A 19,750-nucleotide genomic window follows, 5' to 3' on the forward strand; every position below is an offset into this window, starting at 1 on the left:
TGCTAGGCTGGGTGTTGGGGTTCAGTGGGGCTCGGAAAACGTGGTCTAAAGTAGCCACGACCCCGGTCCCTGCAGAGTCCCGGCCCCCGCAGAGCCCCGGCCCCGGACGCTGCAGGCTGCAGGCGTCAGGCGGGGGCGAGGAGCAGGGAACGGCCGGGTGAATCACTGGGCGTAACAGGTGCCGCAGCCGCAGCTGCGCCCGCAGCGCGCGCGGACTCCAGGGATAAGGTCTTCTTTTTCTCCGGGTTTTTTGGAGGTGAGGAGGAGACTACCGAGGCCCCCACCCGACCAATGCAGGCCACGGTTGTTCATCGCCTAGCAACTGGCGGAGCCAATGGGAGGCGGCGGGGCCTGCGGCGCCGGCGCGCGGGGGCGGGGTGGGAACCTCGGAAACCTGCGGAGGCCGGGAGGCGGCTGCAAGGGGCGGGGAAGGCGGGAGCCCGTGGCGGAGGAGGAGCCGCGGGCGGGAGGCGCTGCGAGGCGCTGCTGGCCCGCGGGCTGCGGGAGCCGGGCTAGGACGCCGAGCGGTGACTCCCCGCCGCTCCCGGGGGCCGTGACGGTGAGCAGCAGCGCCTCGCGTCGGGGATTGTGACGCGCCCCGCCGGGGAGGGGCAGGCGGGCGGGGGTGGGCGCCGGCAAGGGGCGGGCGCGCGCGGAGGTGAGAGCCGGCACCTGGCTTAGCGCCCCGCTGCTCGGCGGGAGGCTCCGCGCGGCTGTTGGGGCCGTTGCAGGGTGCGGGCGAGCGTCGACCCGGGCCGCGCCTGGAGGAGGAGGTGGGAGGTAGGTACTGGCCCCGGGACCGCTCTCGCTGGCGTTGGCAGAGCTGCTCCCGCGGAGCGCTCTGACCCGGGGAGCCCCAAACCCTCTCTGGGATGGAGCCAGGTTGGCGCCTGGCGTGGGGGGACGAGCAGCGCGGAGACGTGGGGGAGGAGGGGATGGCCGATTTGGGGCTGCAGAGTCTCAGCAGCGGCCGTGGGGCATGCGGGGTTTGGCGACTTGCTAGTGCAGCCGCAAGAGGCAGGCTTTAAAACGAGTTATTGGGTGGCCGCTGCAGTGGAAGAGAACCCCGATAGTGGTCTAGTAAAAAGTCTAGGGGAAGAATTTACATCATCCAAGAGGCAGGCATGTGTGAAAATACTTTGGTTTAGAATTTTATAGTCAACGACAGTAAACTAAATTGTGAGCTCCCTGCACATTTTTTGAGCCTATGCTAATTGCCCAGTTAGGCAAATCGCTTGGGCCCAGGACATAGAATGTACTAATTTGCTGTCTGCACGTGTAATACGGGAATCTTTAGATTATTACCCAGTTTCAGGGCCCATAGTTGTAAATGCCAAACTGCCGTTACTGGCAACGCTGATAAAGTTCTTGAATCTGAGAGAATTGAGATTTCTCTTTTCTGGACGCTGTAATAGGTTGAGGATTAGAAAAGAAGGTGATTTAGAAGTGTAAGGGTGGAGGCTTCCTGGGCTCCCTGACAATTCAGATTAGAGTCAAGGTGTAGAGTTAGCTGTGGGTGATGGATGTCATGGAACCTTTCATGGTTCATGGGGGTTTGGCTTACTGTGGGGTAGAAGAAAATTCTGGTGGTCCTACAGCTTGATCCTGAACTAGAAAGGTTGGTATGAGTTGACTCATTTAGGAGAGTGAATAAAATTTGTAAAGAATTAGAAATTTGGAGAGAAAAGAAATGCCTTTAAAGTTTACGTCAAGCTATCTTGAAATTTAGAAGTTAGAGGTAGATTTATGAATTTGGATCCAGTCGGCAAAACTTGATCCATCAAATGTCTTATCCTAACACTATCAACCTACAGGCCTAGGAAGCTTAGGTTATTCATTCACACTAAACAAGTAAGGAAAGCTAATAGCTAATTTAACACTCTGTTCTGCCTGCTGTCAATGAAAGTTTTTCAAACAAAATGGTTCTTTGAGAAGAGGGTTAGGAACCGATAATTAAAACGAAGGCTCTTTTAGTGACTGGCTGAACCTCTTAGGCCAACTCATTTTGTGCTCTTCCTTCTCTTCTCTTTCCCCAGCTGTACAGGGAAGATAAAAAGCTCATGGATTACGTAACATGGGTGAGGCAGCTTGAAGATAACTGTGAAGACTTAGTTATTCTAGGATGAAATGTGGAGATCTCCTCATAACACATTGTGCCTTGTTGCAAGACTTGTTAAAGCACATTATGTTCTAAACATAATGAGGCAGATACACGAGAAAACTAAAATGTTACGCTGAAATTGTTTGCTAAAGACCTCAAGTCCAGCACAGTGTCCAGTTATATGCTTGGGATCTCCTAGTACTTAACAGTGAGCTTTTTGGCCAAAGCAGGCCGTGACACTGGTTTTATAAAGTAGGCGTTTGAGTGCCTTCTATGTAGTATGCCCCTAGAGAAATTAGGTGCATGAAAAGACACCGCCCCCAAATTGTGTGATTTTAATTCATTTAACATGCTTAAATTGGATCGATTTCAAAGATTTTTAAGTTATTTTTTCCATATCTTTTACAATAGCTGTGAATATGCCTTATTGGTTTCACCATTTGCTCATGACGCAAAGAGGTTTTGATACGATGTGGGTTTGTTTTGTGGCTTTGGTAATGGTGATATGGTTAGCTAGTAGTGAAGGGACAAGTTATCTTGAATTCATGAGTTTATGGGATGAGATAGAATAGAGAAATGCACCATTCATTATTAGTAATGAAAAACATCCTAGAATCTTGCCTTTTAATTGTGGGCCAATGTTTTGTGTAGTACCAGCAGGTTTACTGAATTATTCTTTAATAATTCTTTCAATAAACATTCATTAAACGCCTAGTAAGCTGCTACTTGCCTGACCTGAGGATAAAAAGATGAGTGTTGCCTTGAGGAATTTGTATTTTGGAAATTATCAGCATAGCGAGGGAGGGAGCAAAAAAAACTCACAAAAAACAGATATAGGAAGGCTTTCAAAAAGAAGGAGAATTTCAACTGTGTCTGGCAGAGGCAGTGGAGTTCATCAAGCAGCCGGTGCATTCTGCAGCAGTGTACAGTTGAGTTACAGGTGGCTTGGTAGAGTTGGACCGGGGTGGGGTTGCCATATTAATAAGGCTGTAGAACAGTGCTGTGAACGTTGGCCAGTAGGTTACAGGGAACCTGCAGAAGATTTTATGAAGGGGAATTATATTTGATTTTTACTTTAGAAGGATATTTCCACCAAAATCAGTAATTTGAGTGATCCAAAATGTATTGAGTATAGTCCAAATAATATCTGAAAGACTGGCGTCCCACACAGCAATTAGACTTGAAGTATATTTTGCTGAAGCCCTCAGAAACTCTAGAAAAGCAGAAATAATTATACAACAAACCTTTCTTAAGTATCTTCTACTTTTAAGACTAGAAGAATAGGGATACAAATTAAATAAGATGCTTCCCCATTTTGAAGCAACCTGCAGTTCAGTAGGAGAAATAACACAGTTATAATGCAGTACAGAATCTGGGTGTCAGACATAAAAATGTCAGACCCTAGCAATGTAGGATTCTGAGATGAGAGAAGAAATAGTCTTTCAAATTAGCAAAAATAAGTTTTTAAATAGAAATTAAACTACAAGCAGTTAAACATTCAGAGCAATCTTTACAGTTCTCATCTTTTAACTCTTGTTTCAAACATATCCTTTTCTCATATTCTCTTGAGTCACATTTTCGGTTTGATCTACCATACTACTAGCTATGTGATCTTGTGCCCTGGTTGTCGCATTTGTGAAGGATAATAACAATACCTGCTTCGTAGGGGTGTGATTAGAAAAATAGGTTAGTATCCAGAACAATGGCTGGAAAAATAGCTCATACTTACTGAGCACTTAATATTTCTACTTGATATAAAAATGCTGTAATTGAGTAAGAACAGACTTTAAAGACAGGATTTTTTTTTTGTCATGCTTGATCTATCAATGAGCATCTCATAAAGCCTCTACATTCAGAGAAACATTCTTTTAAACTAAGATTCTTGAACAAGTGGTTTTCCTTTTCTTATTTGGTGATCATCTTTCTGAAGTCTGATTTTCATTTTTACCCCTCAGCTTTGTCATTAAGTCACCAATCACCAAATTCAACACGTTTTTTAAATTCAAAACCTGCCCGTTCTATGGCATTTGCTGCTGTGTGTCACCCTTTCTCTTTAAAATTCTCCCTTGGCTTTCCTGAAGTCCATTGCCCCATCTCTTTGTATCTCTTGCGTCTGGGTCTCCTTCACTTATGTTGATGTTCTTCGGGATTTGTTCTCCTGCCCCTTTTTTCTTTATGAATTCATCTATCTAAATGTGCTCTGATGTGAGTTCTAGGCTTAGAGTTTATCCCCATGTGAATGTCTTACGAGGGCATCTCCAAACCCAGTAAGCTACACAAAGCTCATTATCTCCACACGTTTGCCCGAACCCAGTACTAACTTTACTCCTCTGTTCCCTTACCTAAATGACACTATTATCTGTCAAGTGCCAAAGACAGGTTTTTACATGAGAGAGTAGATGACTCCCTTTTGTCTAGTTGTCACCATGTCCTGAATTATTTCTTACCTGTTCTTCACTATCCTCAGTCACTGACTAAGTCAGCCAGCTGGTCCCTGACCATTAATTGCCTGGTTTACTGTAATATCTGTCTCAAGGGTTTTTTATTTTCAGATTATGAAAGTATCGTATGCTTTTTGTAAAAAAAAAAAAAAAGAAGATAAAAAGCAAAAAAGTATTTAAATTACTTCATGTGTAGTTCTTGGCATACAGTCAGCACTGAGAATATATTTTTGTGCCATGGTGCTACAAATAGAACTTATTTTTCAAGCATTAAGTTTGGAGGAGATTTGTAGAGAAATATTGTTCTAAAAGAATTGTAGGACTAAATAATTTTAAAATAGTATATAGAGCCTAAATAGTGTCCAGTAGATACTTAAAATTTAAGATGGGTTCCAGCCACTGCCTATACTTTTCATTTGCCTGTTAATTGTAATCTGGTTATGCTTTCCTATTTTATTTTATTCTCTATTCTGTAGCCTTCGATTTTATTCTCTTTAGCCAAATTTTAGGAATATCCCCCTGCATAGGATCTAGACTATAAAAGCAAGCCAACTCATAGAAAGAATCTGTAAGTACAACCCATCATTAGCCATGTTGTTTTATAATGAGGCGATAGGCTCAGAGAATTGATATCATTTGCTCAGCATATTTGTTGAGTGTCAGGAGGAAACCAGGCCTGTGAGGCTTTGGAATCATAAATAGCTAGCTTTTAGTCTTTCCAGGTTAAATAGCTGGATTTTATTTTTGTCTTCCAGGTTTGTAACTGTAAGTTACCTAATCTGTTGCCTCAGTTTCTTCCATCAACAAACCAGTGCTATCTTTACTCCTTCCTAGGGCTAGTGTGAGGATTAAGTGATAACAGCTGATGGAGCCCCATCTGGCATACATTAGATGTTCTTGAGTTCATCAGCTTCTCTCCTACCAGTTCCACATAATTAGCTAGTACAGGAGTTATTAACTTGCCATCCATGGATCCTTTGCAAATGGATGGCTTCATAGATCCTCTGAAACTCTCGCCCAAATTGCCTGTTCTTGTACTTTTAAAGGAAGAGGGTCATTGGCTTTGGGTTTTGGGACCCAAAACATTTTAACCCCTGAGTTGGCAGTAAGGCCAAGGACCCAGGGCTCTTGGTGCCTCCACAGTCAAACTGACTGGGTAGAATTTAGAATTGTTTGAAATATTTGAGGAACATTATATATATATGTATTTAAAACATTTTAAAGGACTTCAGGTGTAAAGAATTAGTTTATATTCCTTGGCTCATGACACATTTGTTTAATTGGTCCATTTATAGTTTTAATAATACAGTAAGCACCACCTGACCCTGTGCATAACCGTATGGGCCTCTCCATTCCTTTTTCCTCTGTCCCTCACCTGAGGCAGCTATTTACTGAATCCTGTATTCGTCATTCTCTCGGTGTCTTTTAAATTATAGTTTTATTGCATCACATAATTTAAAACTGTATATATTACATGCCCTATTTTCTGAAAATTTTTTCATTTTATAATACTGAAATTTATATTATGTGTCACTGAAGTTTTCTGATTACTGCATAATATTCCATTTTGTGCTTATGGCATAATTTATCCATTCTCCTGTTGGTGGTATATGGCTTGTTTCCAGGGTGATAATCTTGTGCTACTCGCCATTGTGAAGAATGCTGCTGTAGACGTGCACACCTCCTGGCATACGTAGGCAAGAGTTTCTGTTGGGTTTCACTAGAAGTGGACTCGATGGGCTGTAGAGTATGTGAATAGGATACATGAATATTCAGCTGATGAACTATTTATTTTTCAGAGTTTCCCCCCATCCTCCAAGGTTTAATAAGCTGCTTAGCCAGGCGTTCCCTAGGACTTATTTTCAGCCTCCATTTAGTGCTTTGGAACACTTTTACATCATTCTTGGAATCCATTTTGTAGGACCCTTAGATAAGAATTCCTTTTTGGTGTTCTGTAATTGAAAGTGCATATAAATAGAATACTAATGTATACTGAACCACATTCTATAGAACACAGCAGTGATTCTCAAACTTTGTGTCAGAATTACATGGAGGTTCTCCCACCACTAAAGTTTCTGAATCTGTAGGTCTGGAGTGGCACTTGATAATTTGCATTTTTAATGAGTTCCCAGGTGATGTTGATGCTGCTGGTCCCAGGACCACACATTGACAACTATAACCAATGATTGAATTTGGGCTAAATCACTGAAAAAACGATGAGTAGATTTATTAATTATGTTTGGTTTCTTTGTTATTTCCAATGCCTTTAGTAGATATTATTACCATTTCATTATTTGAGGAGTGAAATACCAATAAATAGTAATTTTAAAATTTGATTTGGACTTAACTGACTTTTAACCTTAAAAGGTGATAGACTTCTAAAAGTGCCTCTTTTTTTTCTTTTTTCTTAATAATCGTCTAAGAATATGATTGCTGCTATTCCTGTGTGTACGTTGGAAGAATTTGAAACTGATACACTGTTTCTAAATTGCCATGCTCTTGATTCCTACCCTGAATCACCTTGCTCCTTCTCTGAGCTGTTACCAATCAAGATTACATTGAAAGCCCTTCTAAATTGCAGCATGGACAAAGTGTTGACTTGTCTATCATACTAAAACAGCAGCAAACCTTACACTAATACATCCTTGAACTTGGACATTCATTCAGCAGTCTTGACTGGGCTCCAACCTTGGGTGAGTGATGATGCCTGTTCCCGAAGTGGGGTACAGAGAATATGCTGACAAGCCTGCCAAACAAGAACTTAGTTGTGATGGGAGAGAAATTTTATTCCTGTTAGAGCTGTGCTGTAATACAGTTCATGTTAAGTGTTCTAGAAGCACAAAGAGAAGGGATGGCAGTGCAGGGAAAGCCTGGCAATGTATTTGCTAGATTTTTCAAAATTTTTTTGAATTGCTACATACAGAATTTAATATTTTGTCTGCTTTTGTGTAGTTCCCATTCCAGTTATTCAGTTGGCATAATTATTTGATTATAATTTAGTTTCAGGTGAGGTGGTAAAGAAGAGAATGCTTGTTCGGTTTGAAAAAGCAGCTTGAGGGGAGGAAGAGCATTAGGACTCTTGTGAAGATTGACTTAATTATATGCGTAAAGTATTTAGAGTAGCTCCTGGCACATGTGTTGTTAAACCAGTACCCTATGTCCTAGTTACAGTGTACTTAGTTTTCCACCTCTTATTCCATTAAATACCCACAACCTTAAGAAGTAGATTATCATCACCCCATTTTACAGGTGAGGAAACCATCTTAAAGAGAGCATCTTGGAAATAAGTGTCTTCATCAAGATATGACTCAGTCTGTTGACCTGGGCCTCTGAGGCTTGCATTGTTTGCACTGTACTTTCCAGCTATAAATCCTCTATTGGCCACAAAACATCAGGAAGGCACATTATTAATATCAGTTTTTGAGTTGGTACCATTCATGTGTATATAAATTTATGAGGAAGAGTTCATGTCTGTGGAAAATATCTAGAAAATGACACCACTCAGAAGAAATAATTTAGATTTTAAATTCATAAAGAGTAGATTTTCTAAGAGGTTGTACTTAATATGTTTCTGTACTGATGTGCACATCTGAACAATTTTAAGGTGCAGAGATATTTCTAATGGAATTCAAAGCTATAGTCTCCTTTATAACAAAATCATAGTTGAAGGTGGTATTACAGTTTTAAATAATTGTAATATATCTAGTTTTTAAGAGTCAATACTGATAACTAAATTCTTAAGTTTTAGGACTGAATTTGTAAAATAGGACTACTGTTAAATGACTTAGTTTTATCTTAACCCAACAGTGTGGTAACTCTAACTTGTGAGATTTTAGCAAAGACTTCAGTTAGCTCTATTTGTGAAAAATTCTGTGCAATATTTAGAAGCCCAGATGGTGTAAAGTTACCATGTCCCTCTATAATGGAAAGCTATTATTTTCTGTCGACTGAAATTGTTTTAGAATTCTGAGTAGGTAGGGAATTGCACCTTCTCAAGTTTGAATTTCAAGTGAGCTTGAAAAGAACACTTAAAGTAGTGTACTTTGTGAGGGAAATCTTGTAATCGGAATACTGTGTTTCTGCAGAGCTCTCTTTCAGTTTGTAGCTGCAGAGATTTGGGGGTGAAGAGGACAAGACAAATGGGAATTGAGAGTAATTCTTTTCTCTAGAGGATTGACTCTTCTTTTGCTACTTTTCCATTGCTCTTTTCCTTTCTCCACCTATCTACCTGCCAGAATGAACACGTTAATTTGTTATCAGTTATTTGAGTATTCATTGATTATGCCATCCTTTAAGCTTAGTGTGAGGGAGGGGATACAGAAATGTAAAATGTGTGGTACTTGAGAGTGTGGCTGGGAAAGTGAAACAAACCAATAAGTATATGGAGGGCTTAGAGATTGAGCTTTGTGGGCTGGAGTAGTTGGAGAAGGTTATGGGATGGGGACGGCGGTTGTGCACTGTTTTGCAAAAGCATTAGTTTTGAGATAGGTGCAAGAAGAAAGCACAGGTGGAGGCACAGAGGCTGAAGTGAGTGTGCCACAAGTGGGACTCGGTTCATATTGTAAACATTTACTGAGCCCCTGCTGTGTTTCAGGTACTGTTGGCTACAAAGATGCAGACATTCCCTGCCCTCTAGAAGTTCATAAACCAGTCGGGAAGGCATCTAACCATAATAATATAGAATGATTAATTGTAATACTGGATGATATCATTGTTAAAAACCTGATCAGTGGCATTTGTAGTGTATGGCATCATTTTTAGTTATGTTTCAGTAAATTATGGTTTAAGTTTTAGAAGGGACTAAGAAATGTCTCAAGAAATTTATATATATTTAATATACATACTTAAAAACTTGTATGAGTTATCTATTGCTTCATAACAAATTACTCCGAAATTTAGCAGCTTCAACAGCCAGCTTAGAACATATGAGTCAGGAATCTGAGCGCAGCGTAGCTGGGTGCTCTGGCTCAGGGTGTCTGACTAGGCTGCCAAGGTGTTGGACAGGGCTGCAGTCATCTCAGGGTTTGACTGAGGTAAAATCTAGTTCTAAACTCACTCGTATGGCTTTTGGCAGGCCTCAGGTCCTGTCCACCTCAGACATCAGTTCCTTGCCACACGGACCTCTCATAGAGTTGCTTACAACGTGATGGCTTGTTTTCCCCAGGAAGAGGGATCTAAGAGGGCAACAATTAAAAAAAAAAAAAACCTTAAATGGAAGCCACAGCCTTTTTATAACCTAATTTTGGAAGTGAAATCCCTTCACTTCTGCTATATTCTGTTTGTTGAAAACTAGTCAGTGAATCTAGCCCATACTCAAGGAACAGAATAACCCAAGGGCGTGTCCGCCAGGAGGCAGAAGTAACTGAGAGCCATCCTAGAGACTGCTTACCCAAAGTTCTGCAAGGTATTGTTGTGTATTGAGAACCTCTTCGTCTTTGGGGTAGAAGGAAAAAGATGAGCTAGCCAAGGAACTTTACTGATGGAAAAAACAGATGTGATTAACCAGAAAAAACAAGATGTTTTTGCTAAAGGTCTATAAAGTTAGTTTCAATATTGTGTTAACATTTACGATAGAGAAGTATAAACAAGAACAAAGCTATCGTTTGTGGCCAAGCAGAGACCAATTTTACAAGTATGCCTCAACTTAATTAATATATAAGTTCCAGTGAGAATTGTATGCTCTGAATGGACTCATTTAAAGTGAATTATAAGAACACAGTCTTCTAAATAAACAGTGGAAATCATTTGATTATATTCTATTTTCAGTTGGATGTGCATGCACGATAGAGATTTATGTGTACAAAGTTGAAAGGTTGAATAGTGATAGAATGAAAAGAGCACAGAGTTGACTGTGTGTGGTGGCTCACGCCTATAATCCCAGCACTTTGGAAGGCTGAGGCAGGCAGATGACTTGAATTCAGGAGTTCGAGACCAGCCTGACCAACATGGTGAAACACCATCTCTACTAAAAATACAAAAATTAGCTAGGCACCCGCCTGTAATCCCAGCTACTCAGAAGGCTGAGGCAAGACAATCGCTTGAACCCGGGAAGCAGAGGTAGCAGTGATCTGAGATTGCGCCATTGTACTCCAGCCTGGGTGACAGAGCGAGACTCTGTTTCAAAAAAAAAAAAAAAAAAAGAAAAGAGCATAGAGTTTTGAAATCAGATTTGTTTCCTGGCTTCACAGCCAATTAGAAATGTGACCTTGGGCAAACCTGTTGATCTCTCTGAGCCCTAGTTCCTATCTATAATACAGAAAGCAAAAGAGAAAACACTTGGACATGAGGAATGATAGATTTAAGCTCTGCATGATTTTATCCAGAAAAGACCAGAGTTCCCTTTCTTATTTTATACCTGAAGTGTATGGCATTGGTACTTTGCAACCCACAGTGACATATAGGGAAGACAGAGTACTAATACTTAAAAAGTACTTACTACTTCAAAAGTAGTAAGGTAACCCTTGTACTAAAATTATTATAAGATTTTCTATTACAGTATAAAGACATTGATTGGAATCTATGTTGAGAAGTAGTTTGAACACGGAAGTTTATTAGATGGCTATATACATGTTACTTACCACTAATGAACAAAACTATGTCTCTTATTTATGGATTACTTTATACTCTTGCTTTGATGTATTTCAAGATTGTTCCTTGACAATCTTAAATGAATGAAATGCCTTTTACAAGATATTTAAATTATTTAATCTTCAAGTTTTGCTCATAAAATTCACTTATGAATTTGATCCATCTTGGAATTTGGGTAGCTGTATCTGAGACAGGTCTCAATTTAGAAAGTTTATTTTGCCAAGGTTAAGGACACATCTGTGACACAGCCTCAGGAGGACCTGACGACATGTGTCCAAGATGGTTGGGGCACAGCTTGGTTTTATACATTTTAGGGAGACATGAGACATCAGTCAGTATGTGTAAGATGTACATTAATTGGTTCAGTCTGGAAAGGTGGGACAACTTAAAGTGGAAGGGAAAGGGGGGCGGGGGCTTCCAGGACCCAGGTAGATGAGATGAAAGGTTGCATTCTTTTGGGTCTTTGATCAGCCTTTCACTGAATACGCAATTTAAATGTTAGAGGAAAGTAGAGGAATAGCCACTTAGGCCTTAGTCTGGTTCATTGAATCTGTGTTTTTACGTAAATAATAGGGCATAGGAAGCAATCAGATGTGCATTTGTCTCAGGTAAGCAGAGGGATAACTTTGAGTTCTGTCCTTTGTCCCACACGTTGGAAAATAAGCTATCGATTTACACTGCAAGAGTGAAATCCAACAGAACTGTTTTAGGGTAAAAATCTTGAGGCCCACAAGGAATTTTGGACAAATGTAGCTTTTTAATCTTTGTAGTTGTTTTATTTAGGAATAAAATGGGAGGCAGGTTTGCCTGATGCAGTTCCCAGCTTGACTTTTCCCTTTGGCTTAGTGATTTTGGGGTCCCAAGACTTACATGCCTTTCACATACTCTAACCAATCATATTAATAGAGAGTATTTTAGGTTACAAATTACTTGAACTAAAACATGAATCACTGCTTACTTTTTTCTCCTAAGGTAACTGTGGTAACAGTGCTAGAATAACTAAGTTTGTTCTTCAGTTGTGAGGAATAATCATGTCCACTATATAATGGCTTACTATTATTTGATTAATCTATAATATGAACGTGTTCCTGCACTGACTTTGTAATGGAGTCCTTCTTGGTTGCATTTGATGCTTTCAGATTGAAATGGGCTTGTGATGGTATTATATTTATGCAAAACAGATATGGTTCTGTTACCTTTTTCTTTTGCTTTTGAAATTAACATTGACTTAGCTTAACATCTTCATAAAAAATGCTTTGCAACCTTCAGCAATGCAGTTTTGACTATATTTGAGCTGAAATACAATAATATGCTTAAATTCACTGGTTAGTTTTAGGGTATGTATTGATAAAGAGTCGTAAGTCCCCTTTCTTGGAAAAACTGGTCAGGTAACTTTTCTTTTATCACAAGTCTCCTAGCATGTAATTGGTACATCATTGAACAGAAGAGGATTCATGGAAACTTTTAGATTGTGTGAAATCATATACTGTTAGTTAAGTTTTTTGTTTCGTAGGACTTCAAAATGGGGTTTTGGTTTTCATTGTAAACATTTTACAAAGTTTGTTTGTATTAATAGGGCAGGGAACAATTCACTGTCTAATCTATAGACACAGGAGAGCTAAATTCAGAGAGAGTAACTGACTTAATTTACAATTTTAAAGAATGGATATATAATAGACACATTTTGGTGTTCTTTCTGTATGAGGAGAAAAGACACTTAAGGCACTATTGTCTTACTTAAAAATACCTTAACAAGAACACAAAGAAATTGGAAAGGTGCCTATTACTGTTTTCTTCTGACCTTGTTTCTTCCCCCCAACCAGTTGATTATGAAATTAGCTCACTGCCTACTGTGTCTTTATAAAGATATCTGTCTCTAGATCATTTAAGAATATGTGTTGAACCTTTATTAAGAGCAGCGGTGCATTTTGTTACAGATTTTAGAAGCCTGTCATTTGTACCAAATAGCCCTGTGTCTAGATAATGATGATGATGATTAATATTAGCTTACGTGTGTCTTCTATGCCAAGCAGTGTGCTAAATATGATTTATCTCTTGGGATAAGTACATTATACCTTATCTCTTGGGAAACTTAGGAGGTATTCTTCACTGTTATGGTAATTTATCTGTGAAGAAACTATGGCTCAGAGAGGTTAAGGAATTTACCCAAAGCAGAATTCTATTAGAATAGGTTCATTGTCCCTTGGATTCTGTTTTACTTACAGTGATTATCTCAGAAAGCCAAAAGTAAAATCAGTGTCTTTCTTAGTTGGTACGACTCAGTCTTTATCCTTCTCATCCTGTTGCTGATACCCATTTAAGGACAGTGGGAAGAACAAAATAGTTCAAGGTGCCCTTCCTTACCAAGCACATGAGTAGAAAAGTGGCAAAAGACCATTGCCAGACTGAATTACCTCCTGTGTATGTGAGTGTGTGTGTAACATCATAACATGTAATATGGCACACAACATCTTCTGTGTTAGTATTTATTATATGCTTCTCTACAACTTATAAATCATCCTTCGTTTCTTTTTTGCCCGCATTTCAATCCATCTTTGAGTCCTGAAGGTTCTGTCTCCAGAACACATCCCTAATTCATCTGCCTGTTTCTGCTTCCACTGTTAGAACTGTACTTTAACACTGGTCGTCTTGCCTGAACTATTGTAGTAGCCTCCTGATTGCTTCCAGCTTTTACAATTGCCTACCTATAGTCTACTCACAGAGTAGCCACAGTAATCTTTCTTAAAGCATAAAAGAGAACATGCTACTTTCCTGCCTGCAAGAAACACATCAATAGATTTTCATTGCAGTTTAGAGGAAATCTGACTTCCTACGCTGTAGCCTTGCTTACTGTGCTTCAATTATACTGGCCTCTCTGTTTTTCATCGTTAACACATTAATATCCGTCGTAAGTCTTTGTATCTGCTGTTTCCTTCACCTGGGCTGCTCTGGCCGTTGATTTTCTTGTGGCTGACTCTGTATCATTTAAGTTTCACTTCAGATGTCACTGTTTCAGTGGAGGTTTTCTCACTGATCTAAATGCTCCCTACCTTAAAAGTCTCTCATATTACTATGTTTTATTTTCTTTTTAGTTATCACTCTGTTAAGTTGTTGCTCACTTGTTTAGTATTTATTTCTACCTCCATCAGAATATGAACTTCACTTCTTGAGAACATGGGCTCCCCTGTGCCTAGAAAAATGTAGTAGCACATAGTAGGAGGTCAATTAGTATTTATTGGATGAATATAAATTTCTTTTTTCTTTTTGAGATGGAGTCTCACTCTGTCGCCCAGACTGGAGTGCAGTGGCACGATCTCAGCTCAGTGCAGCCTCTGCCTCCCGGGTTCAAGGGATTCTTCTGCCTCAGCCTCTTGAGTAGCTGGGATTACAGATGCATGCCACCACGCCTGTTAAGTTTTGTATTTTCAGTAGAGACGGGAGTTTCACTATGTTGGCCAGACTGGTCTCAAACTCCTGACCTCAAGTGATTCACCCACCTCAGCCGCCCAAAGTGCTGTGATTACAGGCATGAGCCACTGTAGCCGGCCTACATTTTCATTTAACACTGTATTTTGAATATTTTACCACAGTCTTAAATATTCAGAACAATGGTTGTGAACTCTTGATCCACAGTCCAGATCTGGCCTAAAGACACATTTTATTTGGCTTATTACATAGTGCTGTTGTTTGAGGTATAACTTACAGTCAAGTGCACAGATCTTAAGTGTACAACTTGATGAATTGAACTTGTGTATACCAGTGTAACCACATCTCAGATCAAGATGTAAAAAGTTTTGGCACCCCAGAAGGCTCACTCATTTCCCTCTGTAGCCACTCCCCTTTCCCACAGGATAACTTAATACATAGTTTTTTTTTTTTTTTTAATTAGCTACTAACATTTTAAAATTGGGAGACTTCACATACAAATCCAGAGTTCCAGTATCTCATAAAAACATCAAAGATCAACACAACCGCTTTCCCCTTGACCACAATTTATTGTAGCCGAGAAGCAGCTGTCCACAGTATTGACATGTGTTCCCCAGGCTGCCTGCAGTCTTCACCCTTCCTCCTCTTCCCCCGACCTTGAAATCAATTGCCAGTTGCCACTTACAATTTCATTTGAATTGTTTTTCTTATGATGGAGAAATATTTCTCTTCCATTGTCTCTACAAAAAAATGAAAACAGAAAAGGTGTCTTATACTTAGTCCATGCCATTCATTTGTAGTTTTGGCTGTTTGTTAGCCATCCTAATTCCACACAGTTACGTTTAAATGCTGTATAAATATATTTATTTACTCATTCTTCTATGGAAACATAAACACATTATTTTTGGTTTTTTGATATTGTGAGTAACAAATTTTAGATTAATCTTTATACACATTTTATTAGGATAATCTTTTAGAAGTAGATTTTCTGGATCAAAATATATTTTCATTTTTAAGACTTGATACATATTGTCAGCTTTCTTGGTAGTAGTGTAAATTGCTATAATCTGGAGAGAGTATATGGAAGTTTCATTTCTCTACATCTTTGCCAACACTTGGAATTGTAATTTACAAGTTTTGCCAATATAGTTGGTAAAAACAAACAAAAATGGAAATGCTGGCCAAGAAGAAGTTTTTCATCATCTCATCTATATAAGTAATTGTATTTTATTTTAGAGGATATAATATGGAAATATTACTTAGTACAATGCTATACCTTAGATGTATGTTGAGTCAAATCATGTACCATGTATCTTGTATATAAAGTAATATGAATAACTCAGTAGAACTTAGGAAGCCTTTAACCTTGATCCTTACATATTATTTATATTTCTGTGTATATACACACACCATGTTCTATATCTGTGCATGGGAATAGCTATTGCAAAATCCTTCTGTTTTGAAGCACATACAACTAATTCTTAAGCGTTGGGTGTACATTGGCTTTCATATTTTAAATTAGATGCCATTATTCTATAATCTGCTTTTTAAGGCGATGCCTACATAGAAGAGTGACAGCAGCTGGACTCAATGTTTAACTGCTGAACTAGCTCCTCAGGTATCCTGGCTCTAGAGATTGCTATGGGAGATTGGATGACTGTCACAGATCCAGGTCTGTCTTCAGGTAATTAAGTCTAAATAATTGTAAACTAAAGCAGAAACTGTAAAGGTGAATTTTTCAGTGAAAATATAAGATAATTACTGCAGATGTTGAAGATGTGACCAAAGAGAGACAAATGGTTATAAAATACTTATTTTCATGTCTACTGAAAACACCACGTTATTTGTATCTTTTTGGAAAAAAAAGTATATCATTTTCATAAAGAGGCTTTGCCCTAATTTGAAAATAACCTTAAAATATGTATGTATGTATTATAATTATATCTATGTTTATGTGTATATATGTAATTCAAAGTCTTTAGTAATGGAGATTATGTTAGCTTTACATAAGTTTTTCTAAATTATTTATATAAGTGCCTTTTATTCTTTCAGAAAGCAAAACTATCTCTCAATATACCTCAGAAACAAAGATGTCTCCATCAAGTTTATACTCACAGCAAGTGCTATGTTCTTCAATACCTTTATCAAAAAATGTGCACAGTTTTTTCAGTGCCTTCTGCACAGAAGATAATGTTGAACAGAGTATTTCATATCTTGATCAGGTAACATGTTTTTGTAAAAAACAATAGCATAAATCATGTTATATAATAGAATGTATCAAAATTATGAGAAAAACATTTGTCAAACACAAGTTTGTTGTTTATGTAGTGCCCCTGAGACTTAGATTTTCAGAGAACCCTGGTGATTATCTTATCTAGAGATAGCAAGTCTAACTTTTTTGTTTGGAGCAGCTTGGCCTCCTCATTGTCCCAGGGGCTCCTCCACTGAGAGTCCAGTCATCACTTTATGGATGCAGAAACCCAAGTGCTTTGCTCCATGTCACAAATTTATAGCAGAGGCTAAAAGAGCCGCGTCCTCTTAACTCTTTGTCCTTTGGGATATTGAACATTTTCTTAACTATTTCAAGATAGTTTTCTATTTTTCTAAGAAAAGATTTCTGTCTTTTGATTTTTTTTTTACTAAGTTGTCCAGTAACCAACCTTTTAAAATAATTCACATTTATTTTTAATTTTTGACAAAAATTGTATATATTTGTCATGTTCAACATGATGTTTCAGAGTACACATTGTGAAATGGCTCAGTGTGCATACCTCACATACTGATATCATTTTTTGTGGTGAGAATTTACTCGCTCAGCAATTTCAGGAATATAGTACATAGTTATTAGCTGAGGTCACTGTTTTACAATAGATCTATTGAACTTATTCTTCCTATCTAACTGAAAGTTTGTATCCTCTGACCAGTATCTCCTCAACTGTAACCAACTTTAAGAAAACATTTTCTCCTACCAGGAATTGACTACTTTTGGTTTTCCTTCATTATATGAAGAATCCAAAGGTAAAGAGACAAAGAGAGAGTTAAATATAGTAGCTGTTTTAAATTGTATGAATGAGCTGCTTGTGCTTCAGCGGAAGAACCTTCTAGCTCAGGAAAATGTGGAGACACAGAATTTGAAGCTGGGAAGTGATATGGACCATCTACAGAGCTGCTACTCAAAACTTAAGGTAGAAATTGCAGATCTGTATTTTAATGCCATAATTATATAATTGAGTACTATAAATTTTTACTGACTTTATTAAATATTTCAGGGTTTTCTTAAGCTTTAGGGTTTTCTTTTTAAACAGGTAAGTAAAAGTGAACTTATAATTTACAAACATCTGCTTCCTAATACCTACAGTATATTGAAGGCATTAATTTTTTGACCTGTTTAATGACTTGCCAAATCTGTAAAAAGTTAGATTAGGAAATATTTATGCTCTGGGAAAATAAAATAACAATTCTGTCACCCCATCCAATCTTGGTTAAGAAAGTGTATGCTTCATTTAAAAGTCTTACTGTAAGAGGCTGCACAAGTTAATTCCAAGAAAAATATTATTGAGGCATCTATGATGCCAGATGAGCTAAGGCTCAATAATTAAAGCAGACTAGATAACTTCTCTTAGAAGCCCTGGGTCTCTGGAAAAGACTATAGAAAAATGCTATAGTAAACTTGCTTTTCTCTTAAAAAAAAAGGAAGTATTTTTCACAGGACCGTAGAACCTACTAACTTTAAAATGTAGAATATTTGATACTGATTTCTGTTTTGATTTCTTTCTTTTTCTTCCTTTTATGTTTTCATTTTTATTTTAAAAATGTTTATCCAAGGAGAAGGGAAGAAGGTGTTCAAAATCATGGGGTGGTCGGGACTTATAGTTGTGTATTAAGGATGTAATATAAATCAATCCAAGTCAAATTTTTTCCTAAATATACAGTTCTATATTGGGTTTTGTTATTTGTGAAAATCAAAGCCTTTGCATTTGCATACTGTCAGATGATCAGCTTCCTTTTAGTTTTTCATCTGTCGGTCCATGCCTGTTTACTTTTCCTTATTTTTCTTTGTGTACATCCTCCCCCACCCCACGCCATCTAAGAAAACAATAAAAAAAAACCCCACTCAGAATCTTGAATCTTTGAGCTCTGTGAGGGAATAATAGGACCTGTCTATAGAATATTTAAAAATCCCCTAGCAGGAAATGTGCTATAATGATGTGGCATAGAGTTGGCCTACATGGGAACACTAGAAACACTTGGGGATTGGTTTAGAGACATCTTTGCTCTTTACGAGCACCTGTGCCTACCAGCCTGTCATTGATAATGCTGTCTCATGTTATCTTCTTGGTTCATACACAATGATAAAAGTGTGTTTTCTCTTAATAATGTTTTTAGGCTTTTGTGCATCATATTCCTAAGGGGTAGAGATGATCCGGCTATGTGTCTCGGCTGACTAGGGAACTGTGGTAGATTGGAGAGGGTAGTTGGTGCCCCCCAGGCTTGTGAAAAGGTTATGAGTTATGGATGCTACTTTAATCCAGATCAGATAGACCTATGGAAGGTCTTATTAAGGATTGGGCTGATCCAGAGTTGTAACCCTTGGCCACATGTCTTACAGGTAGCTAGTAAATCATTATGATATGTTGGTGATCGGAGGCTATTGAGCCTTTCCTTCAAGGAGTGGTCCCATTTATTAGGACTACCCAGAGCAGAGACTGTTTCTTCAGGATGTCTTCTAATATGGGATTTGACCTGGGCCAGAATCTTGTTATTTTGGGTCAACTATGTACAGAAATGTGTATTCAATGGGGAAAGTTGCCAATCTCTCTGGAAAAGTTTCTAGATCTAGCTTATGATTAATCTAACTTGTTGAACAAAATTTATTGAGTATGTGCTCGGCACTAAGTTTCAAAGATGAGTGAAACCCCAGTCCTAGTTCACGAGGAGATTGCAGTCCAGGGAAAGGAGACATATTGAAACATAACTATTTGCTTCATTAATTGTTCTTGGGGTAGGAAGCAAGGGAAAGCTTCACGGAGAGGTAACACCTGATCTGAGATTGGAAGAATGAGTAGAAATTTGCTAGTGTTTGGAAATGTCATTCTAGGCAGAGTATATGACTTGTATAAATGTGTAGCAGCATAAGAGATCACTGCACTTTAGAGGAACCACAAATATCTCTGTCAGGGCTGCGATGGGTATG

General features: G+C 38.6%; 1 protein-coding gene across 3 annotated transcripts in view; it reads left to right on the top strand.

The window, feature by feature from the left end:
• The first annotated feature begins 375 nt into the window (after nt 1-375).
• SSX2IP (SSX family member 2 interacting protein) overlaps nt 376-19,750 on the top strand; it is a 43,155-nt gene continuing 23,780 nt past the window's right edge. For 2 of the 3 annotated variants that reach the window (XM_012500577.2, XM_030825130.1), the window contains exons 1-4: nt 621-780; nt 16,109-16,240; nt 16,609-16,778; nt 17,529-17,741. In XM_012500577.2, coding sequence (XP_012356031.2) covers nt 16,198-16,240; nt 16,609-16,778; nt 17,529-17,741 — 426 coding nt within the window. In that variant the 5' untranslated portion in view covers nt 621-780; nt 16,109-16,197. Of the gene's footprint in view, nt 560-620; nt 781-16,108; nt 16,241-16,608; nt 16,779-17,528; nt 17,742-19,750 lie in introns of those variants that run through there. The other variant, XM_003260268.4, reaches the window with a different exon arrangement.

This window comes from Nomascus leucogenys, chromosome 12 (assembly GCF_006542625.1).
Source record: "Nomascus leucogenys isolate Asia chromosome 12, Asia_NLE_v1, whole genome shotgun sequence".
NCBI classification, from domain to species: Eukaryota; Metazoa; Chordata; class Mammalia; order Primates; family Hylobatidae; genus Nomascus; species Nomascus leucogenys.